This window comes from Chelonia mydas, chromosome 5 (assembly GCF_015237465.2).
Source record: "Chelonia mydas isolate rCheMyd1 chromosome 5, rCheMyd1.pri.v2, whole genome shotgun sequence".
NCBI lineage: Eukaryota > Metazoa > Chordata > Testudines > Cheloniidae > Chelonia > Chelonia mydas.
In genome coordinates this window covers 55,610,262-55,623,808 of record NC_051245.2, presented here as the reverse complement: position 1 = coordinate 55,623,808, position 13,547 = coordinate 55,610,262, and the positions used below count along the sequence as shown (strand labels likewise).

The 13,547-nt window shown below is 37.2% G+C and overlaps 1 protein-coding gene across 39 annotated transcripts in view; it reads left to right on the top strand.

Annotated features, from left to right (window-relative positions):
* The window catches only part of MEF2C (myocyte enhancer factor 2C), a 158,465-nt gene that overhangs the window by 75,815 nt on the left and 69,103 nt on the right, over window positions 1–13,547 (top strand). For all 39 annotated transcript variants that reach the window (XM_043546642.1, XM_043546623.1, XM_043546621.1 and 36 more), the window contains one exon: window positions 11,192–11,395. In XM_043546642.1, coding sequence (XP_043402577.1) covers window positions 11,192–11,395 — 204 coding nt within the window. The remainder of the gene's footprint in view (window positions 1–11,191; window positions 11,396–13,547) is intronic.

The following is a 13,547-nucleotide window of genomic DNA, read 5'->3' as shown; positions in this document are numbered from 1 at the left end:
TCAAAATTAGTAATATCTAAAAGCCTTTCTTTGGTTCATATACTGTATATTTTATCAGCAATCTTGCAGCCACTCTTAGTCATAACATTGGAAGACTAATAGCTATAGCATTACTACGTTACTATAGAAATGGTTTATTTTTCAAGTGTTTGGTTATTTTCGTAATTTTGGTAAACCAGATTTAATAACAAATCCGGAAGGATAATTGTACCATCCTTTAGCTGCCACACACTATAAGTGGCTTCATGCTGCTGCCTCATTTCTAATAACATTTTGAAAACTCCATTAGTAAACTGTTCCTATTGGTTTTTCTCCTTTGTACATTTAGGGCCTGATCCAGAGCCCAGGTAAGTCAGTGGAAAGATTTCTGTTGATTTCAGTGGGCTTTGGATCAAGCAGCTGAAGTCCAGCTGTACTGCTAGCAATTCAATATGACTGGATTTTCACTGGCTTTGCTGATTGTTCTTTTAAAAATTTGAACAGGAAGTAGTACTTCACAAACATGGGTATTTGTTAAAATATTTCACATCCTGTCAGCTGTTGCTCCTTCTGAGCACAGTTTCATCACTGAATTTGTTTTCTAATGTATACATTTGTGCATTATGTTTTTTTAAAGTCTTCTATGTATTGATTTCTACTATTACATTATATTTGTGAAAACAGAGGAACCAAATTAATTTGGATGCACAGAACAGTGAATTCATAAACTGTAAGAAGTTTTTTAATCTTCATTTTTTTAAAGTCCCAGTTAGAGCCATTTTTGTAAACCTTAGTCCTGCAAGTAGTCCCATATTCTAGTCTAATGAGACTACTACTGCATGAGTGAGAACTGTTCACCTATTTTATGGGTTTGGGCTCTTAGCCCGTTCCCATCATAAGGAAAGGTTTTCACAAGGGACACAGAACAAAACCAAATCTGTTTATCTGAACCTGTCATACAGTCATTCGTATTGAAATTTTCAGTGTAGTTCTTCTGAGCAAGGAGGGTTGGATGCAGAGGGTGGGGGAGTGTGCTGCATGTGGAGTGTTCATCCCATGTGCAGATCATGCTGTGCCTGAATTCTCTGCAGGGCAGCACATAATGCATGGGAAGGTGTGAGGCATGGATCAGGGCCAGAAGACCCAGTGATATACAGATCTTCCAATCCTCTCCCCACAGCGGGGATGGGCTACCTTCAGCAGAAGGACACTGCAGTTGGTCCATGGCCTGGAGAAAGTGATTCCTCTCCACTGTCCCCCACACATTTACCATGGCTGATTAATCAGGTGGAACATTGAGCTGTGGATTTACCCCATTGTGATAGAGATGGCAATTGTTTGTTTAACAGATTACTACTCGCTGTAGTAGAAGTCTCTTGTGCTGTGAAGAGCGCTTGTATGAGCAGCTTGCAAGAGGCAAAAAGAGTGGTGTCTTCTAGCAGTAAAAGAGTATCTCTTTCTAAAAAGAGTTATCTCAATGGATACACTTGGGTACTTGGTTGCTAATCTGACATTAAACGGAAAAATAAACCCTCAAATTAAAACGGGTGCAAAAGAATCATGTTATAAGCAGCCAGTGTGATCAGCACCTTTCTTCATTAAATGTTTGATAACAAATTCTAGATAAATATTGAGGGAATGAAAAATGCTCAGGAGTGCTGTTAACAGACATGTGTTTCCAGCGGCAAAGGCGGAGAGAAGTGTAACATGGGTATATGATCTGTGCTTTTCTTGAAACAATGAAATCTTTGAATGGTTAAAGAAAAATGAATACAAATTACTCAGAGGCCTGATCTTGAACTATTGCAGTCAATGGGAGTTTTGCCATTGACTTCAATGAAGGCCAGCTCAAGTCCTGTAATCATGGGGAAGCATTCATGGAATTTTGTTTGATGGATGCTGGCAGGGGGCTAGGTTCTGGTTGGCCCTCACATTGGTGCACGGTGAGAGAAGGAGAGTACGACAAGTCTTCTCCTTTCCTGGATGGCCCCAGATCCATCCATCCCAGTTAGAGAACCCGTTGCATTTGGCCCAGGTCATTTCTCATAAGCCTTTTCACTGCACTTTAGACCAGAGGGAGGAAGAATAAAAATACCTCGCAGCCTCATGTTAATGGCAGATGGTTGGAACTCTGCTGTGGACTTGCTGCTATAGCAATCCTAGCAACTGGGAGACCAGTAAGGGTTATCTGCATGCTCAGATTCTGTGGCACCATCAATTGAGGTGGTAGCCAGCAATATCAGCCTTGTCCTCTGACCTTGGACCATAAGTTCCAACAGAGACTAGCCAGCAAATCAGCTTGTTGAGGGTTGTCAAGGTGAGGGCTAGAAAAGTGGGGGGAGGGGGAATTTGCAAAAATATAGACATTTTTTCAGTTTTAATGTTTGTTTATTTCAAAGTTAAAAAAAAATCAGTCAGCTCTACAGTTGAGTGTAATATGGGAGGCAAGAGGTATTTTCCAAAAATTTTGTTTAAATTTCCCCCCATTTATTTTTCAAATTTTGAAATTTGAAACATTTCAACCAGTCCTAGTGAGGGCCATTTCCAGTTGCACTGGTGTCCCATAGAGAAAGGTGAATTTTTTTTTGGGGGGGGGGAGGGGAGGAAGAGCTCCAGAAATTCCCTTTACACTGCCCAGACAAGGCAGACCAGGCTTAAAGGGATGGCTTTCGTACCATAATTATGTTATACTACTGTTATAATAGGACATTTTGTGATACCTAATCAGAGTGCACATTGATTCAAAAATACTCTGGTGTCAGATTTTGAACAGCTTCCAAGACCTTGCTGTCTGTCTCCATCATTTTTTCTTATTATTAAGAGTCTAACTATGCTGGACTTCACTGTGACAACTTGTGTGACTGGGACAAAAAGGATTTGGCCTTAAATGTGGTGTGATGATTTTCATGCCTGCAGTCTTCTTTCTGATGTTTTACGTTTCTTTATTTTCCTAGTTGTGAAGCATGCTCTTATCCACATTCCTAATTTTAATTGTGCTCTGCTTAGCTACTAACTCCGCACCTTTTGCTTGAAACATCTTCAGTTTTGTTATGAGCTGGGGAGGGGGGGTATGTAGAGGACCGTCAAATACTGTAGGAAATACGTACTCAGATATTAGACACTCTAAGTAGTATGGTACTGTAGCTGGTTTGAAAACAATATTAGAGGCACTTGGAAAACACGTGCAGAGCAACTTTTGCATATGTACGATTTGATAATTCTTTGCTCCCAGCACATGTGTGAAATTAGGTAAAACAAGACTTGCTACAGTTATCAACTGAACAGAGAACAAATTAAATCAGATAAGCAAAGTGAGGTTACAGGGCAGGGAAGAGTATCCTGGAGGGAAATGTCCGTTTGCAGGAAGACCTAGATTTGTTCTACTGACTCCAACACCTCATGCGGCTAGTTTCAAAACTAGTTTCAGACTTAGGGGCATCTATTTTTATCTGCATTAGCTCTGTTGAAAAGAACAGACTACAAGATCGTCATCTCAATCAGAACGTCATCTGTAGAAGCAGAAAAGGGAGCCTGATGATTTAGTGCACAGATCAGCTCAAATTTAGGAGGACATTTTGTGAGATTTCCCCCCCACCACCTCTACCAAAAAAAAAATTCAGTCTGCTCTCACAAGTTAGCTTGGTTTTAGTCTAGTTTTGAGATTTTAGAAGGTTGGTGGGTTGCCCACCAATTACAGCGCTTTATGAAGGGAATATCTCGATAACATTTAATTGTGCAGCTCTATACCACTCTTTTCAATGAGATGTACCTTAAAACCATGATGTAGCCTTTAATTTGTACAAGCCTGATTTGCAACCCTTACTCACATTAAGTAGTAATTTACATTATCCGTAATGGCACTGGAATAGATTGTCCCTGTTAGGCACAATACCTAGTTTTATCAGAGAGGCTACCTCAACATTTCTCTCTCTTTAACTAACAGAAGATGTACACTACATTTTAGTGACCAGGTTCCCAAATTTTAATGGCCCAATTGGGCCTGATTCCATTTTAATCTAAAATCATTTCATATTGTACTAATCTATTTGAGATTCCATACATGGTAGAGAAAATGTTTTAAAAGAGATGCTAACTTAATAATGAATTTCATGGCTGTATTATATTTAAGATTAGGTATGTTTGTATTTCCAATATATGCCAGAGTATAATTTAAAATTAATTAGCTTTAGGTAAATATTTAGGCCAAATTACTTTTAATGTGAAGTATGAATGAGCAGCCTAAGTAAGGATAGTCCAATAGTAATTATGGTATCATTAAACATAGCTGTGTTGAAAACTAGAGCAGATACGGCCACTGCCTTTCTGTCTTGTAAGGATTGATTTGGAAGGCCCTGAGGGAGAAAGAGCTGGAGGTGGGAAGCAGAACTGAAGCCATTGTGGAGAGGAAGAAGTTACACTCTTCCTGTTATGACAGGAAATGCAGACAAATGTGCTTCCTGACCATTTGCTCAGCAGGGAATGAAATATTCTTTGACCTTTACCTTACGAACATTTTAGTTTTGTTCAGCTAGTAAACATGTTTTTTATCCAAAACATTTATTTGTACCTACCAGACCTAGTGAATGTGGTATAGATAAAAAGTCAGTTTTATTGTGCTTTATATTATCTAGAGTATGTGTATGGATGGAAAGGATATATTTTCTCACAAATAAGATGCCCATGTCTATACATCTAGATATAAGTGAGTTAATTCAATCTGTCCTAATGAGTGAAGAGGAACGGTATAACTGAGATTAACCATCATTATGCATATCATTCAACAGAGAAAAAAAAATAATATCCAATCATTCGTCAAGTCTGAATATGATATAGGTTATGTTTTGGAGAATTAGAACTGTTTAGAATATATGGGAATAAAAGACTCTGAATATTGCCTACCCTAATAATTTGTGAGTTGCTATACCATCCATTAATTAACATATCTCTGAGTTATCCCTCTCCTCTTTATTCATAAAGACAAATGTCATAACAGAGATCAGCAATTATGTACTAAAATATTTAGGACTTGTGAAAGAGTGATAATCTCACAGTTTTGTTTAATTTTCTGCTCCATTATTTGTGTGCTGATACGCTAACAATAAAGTGTAATGAAAAAGTACAGCACCTTCATTTTTGTGAAGCTTAATCATGAGATGCTGAAAGAACCCTGTTTTATAAGATAGGGCCGTTTAATATATTACAGTCATAATTTTAGGTCATTCTACTTAGAGCTCCTCTTTAGTAATGCTGTTCAGCAAGTCATGGCTCAGTATGCTTGAGGCTGTCAAGCACAATAGTTCTTTTTGCAGCATAACTCACTGCTGTGTCATCCCTATAAGTTATGCTGGAGGGTTACAAGAACATAGAGCAGGCTGCTGAAGAGTCCCTTACTGCTCTTTAAAGGGCCTTTCATTTAATATGGCATGCCTAGTCGTTGTTGCATAAAGGAGGGTTTGTCTAGAGGGAATCCTGCAGTGGTGCTACTTCCCACTGCCACCACCGCTGAACGTAGTCATAAAGTTTGTTGCAGGAGAGCCTTTTAAAATGACAAACTGAGCTAAGCAGAATAAAATAGACGGGAGAGTCAGGGGTGGGAATAGAAAGGGGGTTGCAGCTTTTGAAGAGCTGTCGGGGTTTGGCGATAAGATAAGTAGAGATAAGTGTCTGCTCCTGGCACTTTAGTCAAAAGTCACATGGCTCATACATGGCCATCTTGATTTTATGATGATGAGGGTACTTCATTTGATGCATCCTGTTTGCCAGATACCCCTATCAGCTGACCCCACTCTGAATGAGGAGGGACAACCAGCACAACACTCCCCAATAGCCAGGTAGAATGTATACATCAAATATTGGATGCATGAGCCACCTCCAGTTTCCCCAGGCCCTCACATTAACATATACATAATGTCAGGAAATGTGTGGGGGTGGGGGTTCAGACTCCCAGCTCTTCTCCTCCTTTCAGTGCCAGCACCTGCACAGCCTTATGTCAGGACAGGAAGAGGTGAGGGAAGACCTGACATACTGTCCAAGGATTGGATTGCTGCTGGAGGGCAGGGCAGAACACTGGCTGCTGTTTGGAAAACAGAAAAAGTAAGCCATAGACTCTGTGGTCCCCAGTGACAGATACTGAGTACCAGTGATGGCACCACTATTACGGGACAGTCACTCAAAATCAGTCTCTCAGATTATCTCAGATTTAAAAGTCAAGAGTGGAAGAGTCCAAAGGGAAAAAAATGTAGCATCCGTGCAGCAGAGACAGGTCACAGACTAAATCAGCAGAATAAAAGCTTCAACCTCTCAGCAGTGACTCCTGCTCTTACACTGTTCCAGTCACATCTACAAGCTGCACAACAATTTTGGTATAATTTTAGATAAATAAAAACAATTTCCAGTCGATTGCTGTTTCTTTCTGTTATCACAGACTGTTAGTATAGTGTCTTGAGTGGAAAAAGCATACGTACACATTGTATTATTCATTCCAGTTTGTGAAAGGACCTATATAGAAAACCAACTAACCTATCTCCTAATGTATTTAATTTAAATAAACATTACTCCCTACAAATAAAATGCCAAATTCCGGCACCGTGCCAAATTACCTTCCTAATGAGAGCATATTGCAGCTATGGAGCACTGTGAATGTACACCTGCATTCTGGGTGGCTACAGCCCCATTCACAGATATCACAGTCTCTGATCCCAAAACCACGTCTTGGAAAGCCCCTTCACAGCTTTGACCATAGAAAGCCTGGAGAATTGTCTTTCTGTAGTTTGGAGGAGAGCCAGAATTGGAGATGGAAAATGTCCTCCCAAATCGCCTTTGGTCCATGCTTTCCTTCTTGTGCATATAGTAAGTTTAACCTCTAGCCAGAATCTGGTCCAAAATGCACAAAGACCTAGCCTTGATTTATGAGAGGGAAGCTAAGAACTGGCTTTTTCACTCTTTCTTTTGTTTTTGTAATATTTAAAACAAGCATGTGGTTTGCTCAAAGCCTGGACAATCATCTTTTCATTTAAACTTCCTTGCTTTACGTACCCAAGTACTGCAGACTTTCAGGGCCTGATCATCTGAGGTGCTGGGCATCACGATTGTGTTCAGTGAACATTCATGGGCTCATCAGCTCTGAAAAGCAGGCTCTAAATGAATAAAGCAAGCTGTATTCAGAGCTTATGTAGAACACATGCAACTTGATTAATTTTCAGCATGCTGCACGAGTACATACTCCATTCCCTGCACACTCCACTGGAAATGTTGTCTGTGAAACACTGCTTGGCCACACTATTTACCCAGTACTTATATTGTACTTTTGAAAACTTAAAAATACTGACAATTGCTTTTCTATTGTATGGCTTATGTATTTTGTGTGTGTGAGGCTTCAGGGTTTTAAACACAGGTAAAAGCCAACCTCCTCATTCTAGGCAGCCATTTTATATTTCTCAACACTTAATTCCCCGATTATCTCACTATCATCATAGACTAATCCAAGAGGCTAGGACTTCACAAATTGCCCAGTCAATAAAACCTCCTGAATACAAAGAAAAATATGGAAACTTGAGGACAGTACTAGACATCCACTGATCCAGAAAGCAGAAGGGATAAAGCATGTCCCAAATTTGGACATCAGGCTCAATTGTGAATTAATTAATTAACTAGTCCTTGGTACAGTCAGCAGGGGTAAGAATATGAAATTATTCAATCTGTGCTACTGAAAAATACATTTAATATTAATCAGATGTCATCAAAATCCATGTAATATTTTGTGTGTATGCAAATAGATCAGATTTATTTTTAAATACATCAGTAAATTGGCAACACATAGTTATATTTTTCTGGCTATGGAATAGGGTATAGATTTTACATTATAAGAGTCTTCCTTCCTGAGAAATTTTTCCTATAGTCTGACAGATTATCTAGCTGCTTATATGGCTTTCAGTGTCTGTAGTATCTGAGTTCCTGATCAGTTATCAGGATTATTCCTTTTCGAGATTTTTTTTAGCCCTAGTAAAGTGATCATATTTGGATTGTGAAATGTTACAGTAAATCCCTTCTCCTCAATACGACCAGCTACAATTTTTCAATACAATCATTAAGCTACTCTGTAGTTTGTGTGTATGCAACTATGTTTAAGAAATGTCTGTATTTACTTCATGTTGTTCTTAACTTCGCACAAGTAAAAATTATTTCTTAAGTACAGAATTACAGACTTCCAGCTATAGGTTTCAGTTGGCTTTCACCTAGACATAAAGAGACAACATATTTTTAATACATTATTGCAATCTTTAACACTCAGTAAAATCACTGCAGTGCTAAAATATGGTATCTATCATCTTAGTCAATATTTATTAGCTAATTTTGATTTAGGTGAATATAGCTAACAACATACTGGACACAAAATACAAAGTTAAATATATTTGTTGTTTGTTCGTATTACTCACCTAAATACTTCAGAGGATAAATGAGTATATTCCTCTTCTTGATGTGGCTATATAAAGGAAATTATATGAAAGGAGAATGTATTTTTAAATACCTTTAAAAGTATTCTTAATCTCTCCTGAAGGTCTTGACCCTACTGCACGTTTAGTAAATAAATAGGCTCATCCCTATTACAAACTATTGTAAAAGTATGAGAAATTACATTATTACAATACATTATTAGGTATAAGTGCAAAAGATCTGAATTGCAATCAGTCAATGACTGGCATATTTTAAAAAGAAGAGTAATATTCTAGATCGCTTTAGAAACAGTAATAGATACAATTGTTTTTATGTCTATGAACAATGGCAAAAAAGCATTATATAATACATTTGAAGACTGTTAAAAAGAACATGGAGATAATAGTGAATTAAATTCAGAGCAATTAAGATTACATTTTAAAGAAAAGTTAATAAACCCTCTAGCTTATCTGTTGTCCTTTTTATTTTCAGTGTTCTTGAAAAGGCACTATAAGTAGTATCTTTTTTGTGATAAGTGTTATGAAATAAGTATGTGCTATGCAGCACATCTGTGTGGTTACCCAAAATGTTCAGGAGCACCTAACAGTAAACACAAACAGTGGCTTTAAAGATATTTCTGTGCTGAAGTATACTTTGATGGTGAGGAGCTGTAACATGCTAAATTCTGAGGTTTCTGTGCAACAGAAACCATATTGTATAGATGCACTCCACCTACAGTACTGTGGTCAACTAGTCTGATTGAAAATAGTTTTAGATGCAGAAAAATGTGTCGGGTTAGTACATTCTCCCCTCTGCATGTGATCCATAGCTTGTTTAGCCTCTTCTAAAAAATTATATAGATGTTCATATTACTGTGTGTAACATTGCATCACAATTTTCTGCAAGCAGATAAAGTGTTTAAAAGGCATTTGAAAGACTGATCAGTTTTTCAATGGTAAGATGAGTTTTTGACTGTGTATTTCATCAATCATGCCAAACAGCAAAAACCAGCTGGACCTTACCCATTTAGATATGTCTTAATATCAGCCGTGACAAAAATATAGACTCAAATCTAATGCTGTGCAAACTGTTTTTTTTTAAATGCTTGAAAAATCAGATTTAATACTAATCTGTCTGTTGTTAATAGATTTTATAAAGGTGTTACAACGATCGAGACAGCAATAAAAGTGACATCATTCATGATACATTGTGGAGAATAAATGTACAGAGCGTTGGCATACAGCCACGTCTCTTTGAGATAGACTAGCTGGTAGGGATTAGAAATACTTAAATGTCACGTTTTCCATGGCATGACCAGCTGGGATTCCAAGGTAGAGTGGGGTTGCAGTTAGCATTAGCTTGCATTAGGAGTGTAACAAGATAAAACAACAGCCTTCTGAACCATGCAGAATGGAATCTTTTTTGCCTAAGTGATGAACCATGTGCATAGGTACTTTTACTGACGGTATTAAAGAATTGGTAGCACTGAGTGTCAGATTAAGCAAGTCTACACTACCTGATTAGTGCTTCCCTCAAGTTGTGTCAAATACCCTCACTGCATATTTGATTTGACTGATAATTATTGTAGTACCGTACGTTTATTCACTTTCAAAATCCATCACAGAAAATTACTGTAGAGGAAAATAGATATTAAAAATAAAATATCTATTTATGTGTTTAGTGCAAATGGAATACAGGAAAAAACAGAAACAAGTCAGTTCTTACTATCAGATTAGATTTCTCATGGTAAGAAACTCATATACTAAGATGTGTATGTTTTCTTGGAACTTTGCAAATCAATCATGAAAGAAATTCAGTTTTTAATTGCAGGTCTTCATACTGCTTAGATTTTGCATGAAGTTTCATAGCAGTTGCTGACTTGCCCTCACACAAGCCATATATGTGCATCCCTAATTTACCAAGATAATGTGACTGGAATCCTTTCATTGTACTAAAAATGCCAGTTCATATTTCTAAGTATCTCCTTTGAGATTAAATAAAATGTGTCAACAGGTATGTATGGATAAGAACTCACCTCAGTAATGCATACATATTGCTGGCTAGTCAGTACTTATATAACTTGTTCTTCACTCCCGATTTATATTCTTCATTGTACTGACACTTGAGAATTTGAAAGTGAAACAAAAAGGATTTTTTTAATATATCTGGTAATTTTTCAAAACTGTTATAGATCTGTGCATCTCTACATCAAATCATCTTTTTTGACTAATTAAATGAGATATAACTTTTTTCTTACTGATAGATAAATTGTGGGGTGGAATTCAACTGGAACTAAGACCTGTTGAATAAGAATAGGCTGAATCTTTTGTTAAAAGTTTTCTAGAACTGAGGTGTAATGTTTAAAATGTTGTGGGGGTGAGTGGCAAAGACATCTACTATTCAGAATAAACTTACTAGCTTATGTGTGGGCAAAAGATTAAGTGTACTGAATTAAAATATTTTGGGAAGAATCCAGTGCCAATGTTTTAAACTGGTTAATGAGACAGGAAAAATTCACAGCTCAACTAATGGAAATGCCCTATTTTTTTTACTTTCTGTAGCTTGAATTGTGCATTGAGGATTGTATGCATTTCCCTCAGTTTCTTAGCACTCCGATATTTGTATTCTGTGTTGGAACTGTGTTTTGATTTATTTGCTTTCCAGCTGAACTTATTAAAGCTCAAAGACTATAGAATTGCAAGTTATAATTTCATGAAAGAAACAGGACTCTAGAAAAGAGACTTGGGGATTTTTGACAGACTTATTTTCCTTTTTCCAGGTGACATTTACAAAGAGGAAATTTGGGTTAATGAAGAAGGCTTATGAGTTGAGTGTTCTATGTGACTGTGAGATTGCTCTAATCATCTTCAACAGCACCAACAAACTGTTCCAGTATGCCAGCACTGATATGGACAAAGTGTTGCTGAAATATACAGAGTACAATGAGCCACATGAGAGTCGAACGAATTCAGATATTGTTGAGGTAAGAATATATGTCCTGTGAGGACTAATTTTTGTCAATGCTCATCTAAGACATCTGATCTTGATGAATGATTTCTGAAGCTGTGTAGTTTATTTTTAAGAACACTGTAATTTAAAAGAATTCAAGGAAAATTGACTTAAAAGTTATATGACAAATGTTTGCACTTTCTCTGTCACACAAAAATAGTTGAACATTGGAAAAAATCCAACTTTGCTTAGAATGCTTTTACCAAATATGTAAAATTAGAGCATGGAAACAACATTTATCAGAACGTTATTGACACTTTATAACATTATCATAGTAATATTATTTAATGTAGACTGTTAAATGTAGCAATCTGTATTTTAACTGCTCAAGAATATTAATTCAAACTTAAAACATTCATTTTCAGCATCCATTAATTCCATTACTATCATAGCAAGTTGAACATAGTTTAAGACTCAAACCAAAGTAAATGTGACTTTTATGGATTTTTGTTAATATAATAAAACATTAAGTAAAATTTCCAAAAGTGCCAAAGTGACTTAGGAGCCTACAGGAAACATTCAGTGACTAGGCACCTAAGTCACTGAGGTGCTTTAGAAAATGTTACCCTTAAACTCTTAAATCACTTAGGTGCTTTTGCAAATGAAACTTAGAGGCTTCTGAAAATGTTACCCTTGATGTACACCAGTCAAGAATTTTGAGCACTGCAATAGAAGAGATTAAATTTAATTTGTACATTTTAGATACTTTCAATGAAGAAATAGTTCATGAGCCTATAGATTGTATTGAACTTACTGCTAGAGGTTCACAATACAGTCACATGAAACTATATTAACAAATATTGTAACTAAGAATATAACCCTTTTTGCAGTATAGTTTCATGTTGATGTACAGGGCTCTACTGTTTAGCTACCTCCCAGATCCACCTGCACATCTCCTTGCCCCCATTAGGAAAGGGAGTGAGTTCTCGCCAAGGGTGCACCATGGGTGCTGGAATCCATGTGAGGTGGGACCACGAAGGGTGTGGGATATACATCATTCCCCCCACCTCGCCAAGCCCCCTTTGGAGCCTCCACATAGATGGGCAAAGTCTCCCACTGATCTCTAGGGATTCAGCCCTGGGACTGGTGGCTAGTCCTATGTGCCGTTCTGCAAGGGACAAACCCCAAATTATCCTCCTTCCTCTCCTGACAGAACAAAAAGAGCACATTCTTAGGGAGAAAAACCTTGTTGCGATATTTTCCCTCTAAGCTCCCTCTTTCAGGTTTTCCTATGGAAACGGGTGATCAGGCCAGTAGGTCGGGATTTATCTGAATAATTTGCTGTGCTTCACAATGAGTGTGTAGGTCCTTTGATCATCAAGTCCTTTGGTTTCCAAGAAACTTCAATGTAAATGTGAAACCTAAGCTATGTTTATGTTGCTGTAACTTTAAGGAGTAGATTTTCAAAGGGAATGATACGTACACCTGCAAAACCCTTTTTATTTTATTTTATTTTTTGCCCCCAAAAATTGTCTGATTTACTCATGTGTTATCCAGTTTGCATTCGAATGTGTAATTTTGTGGGGGGGACAAACTTCTGTGGATAACCATATTGTATTTAACCCTTAGAAAATTTAGCTGAAAAATGGGTAAATATAATTATCACTAAAACAACAAGGAGTCCAGTGGCTACCCCCTGATAATTATCATTATTTAAACGGAGTGATGTTAGTAATAAAGAGAAGCCAGATAAAGTGCCTTTCATTATGTTTCTTCCCATATGGATTAGCTGTGATAGTAGTTTAATCAGTGGGCAATTTGAATGATGTGGTTTCTAGCATTGAGAAGTGCTTACGCCTCTCCAGTGACAGTATTGTTACCAGGTCGGAAGAAATAGTTAAGCATTATGTTAGTGTTGAAAAAGATTTGTTATATTACCAAAAAAATCTGTGCAAGTATGTCTTTACTTGATCATTAACTTTACTGTTACCAGTACAACGGGGCAAAAAACCCACAAAAGAGCAGACAGATGGTTTTGCACTCAGTGTAGTTTCTATAGACTGTATGGTAAGGTGCAGAATACAAAACTGCCACATTTTAAATATTTAAATTGATCATTTAAAATTTTACTGCATTATGAGTATTTCCTTGTGGAGAGTCTGCTGCATTTGGCTGTGTGACATCTA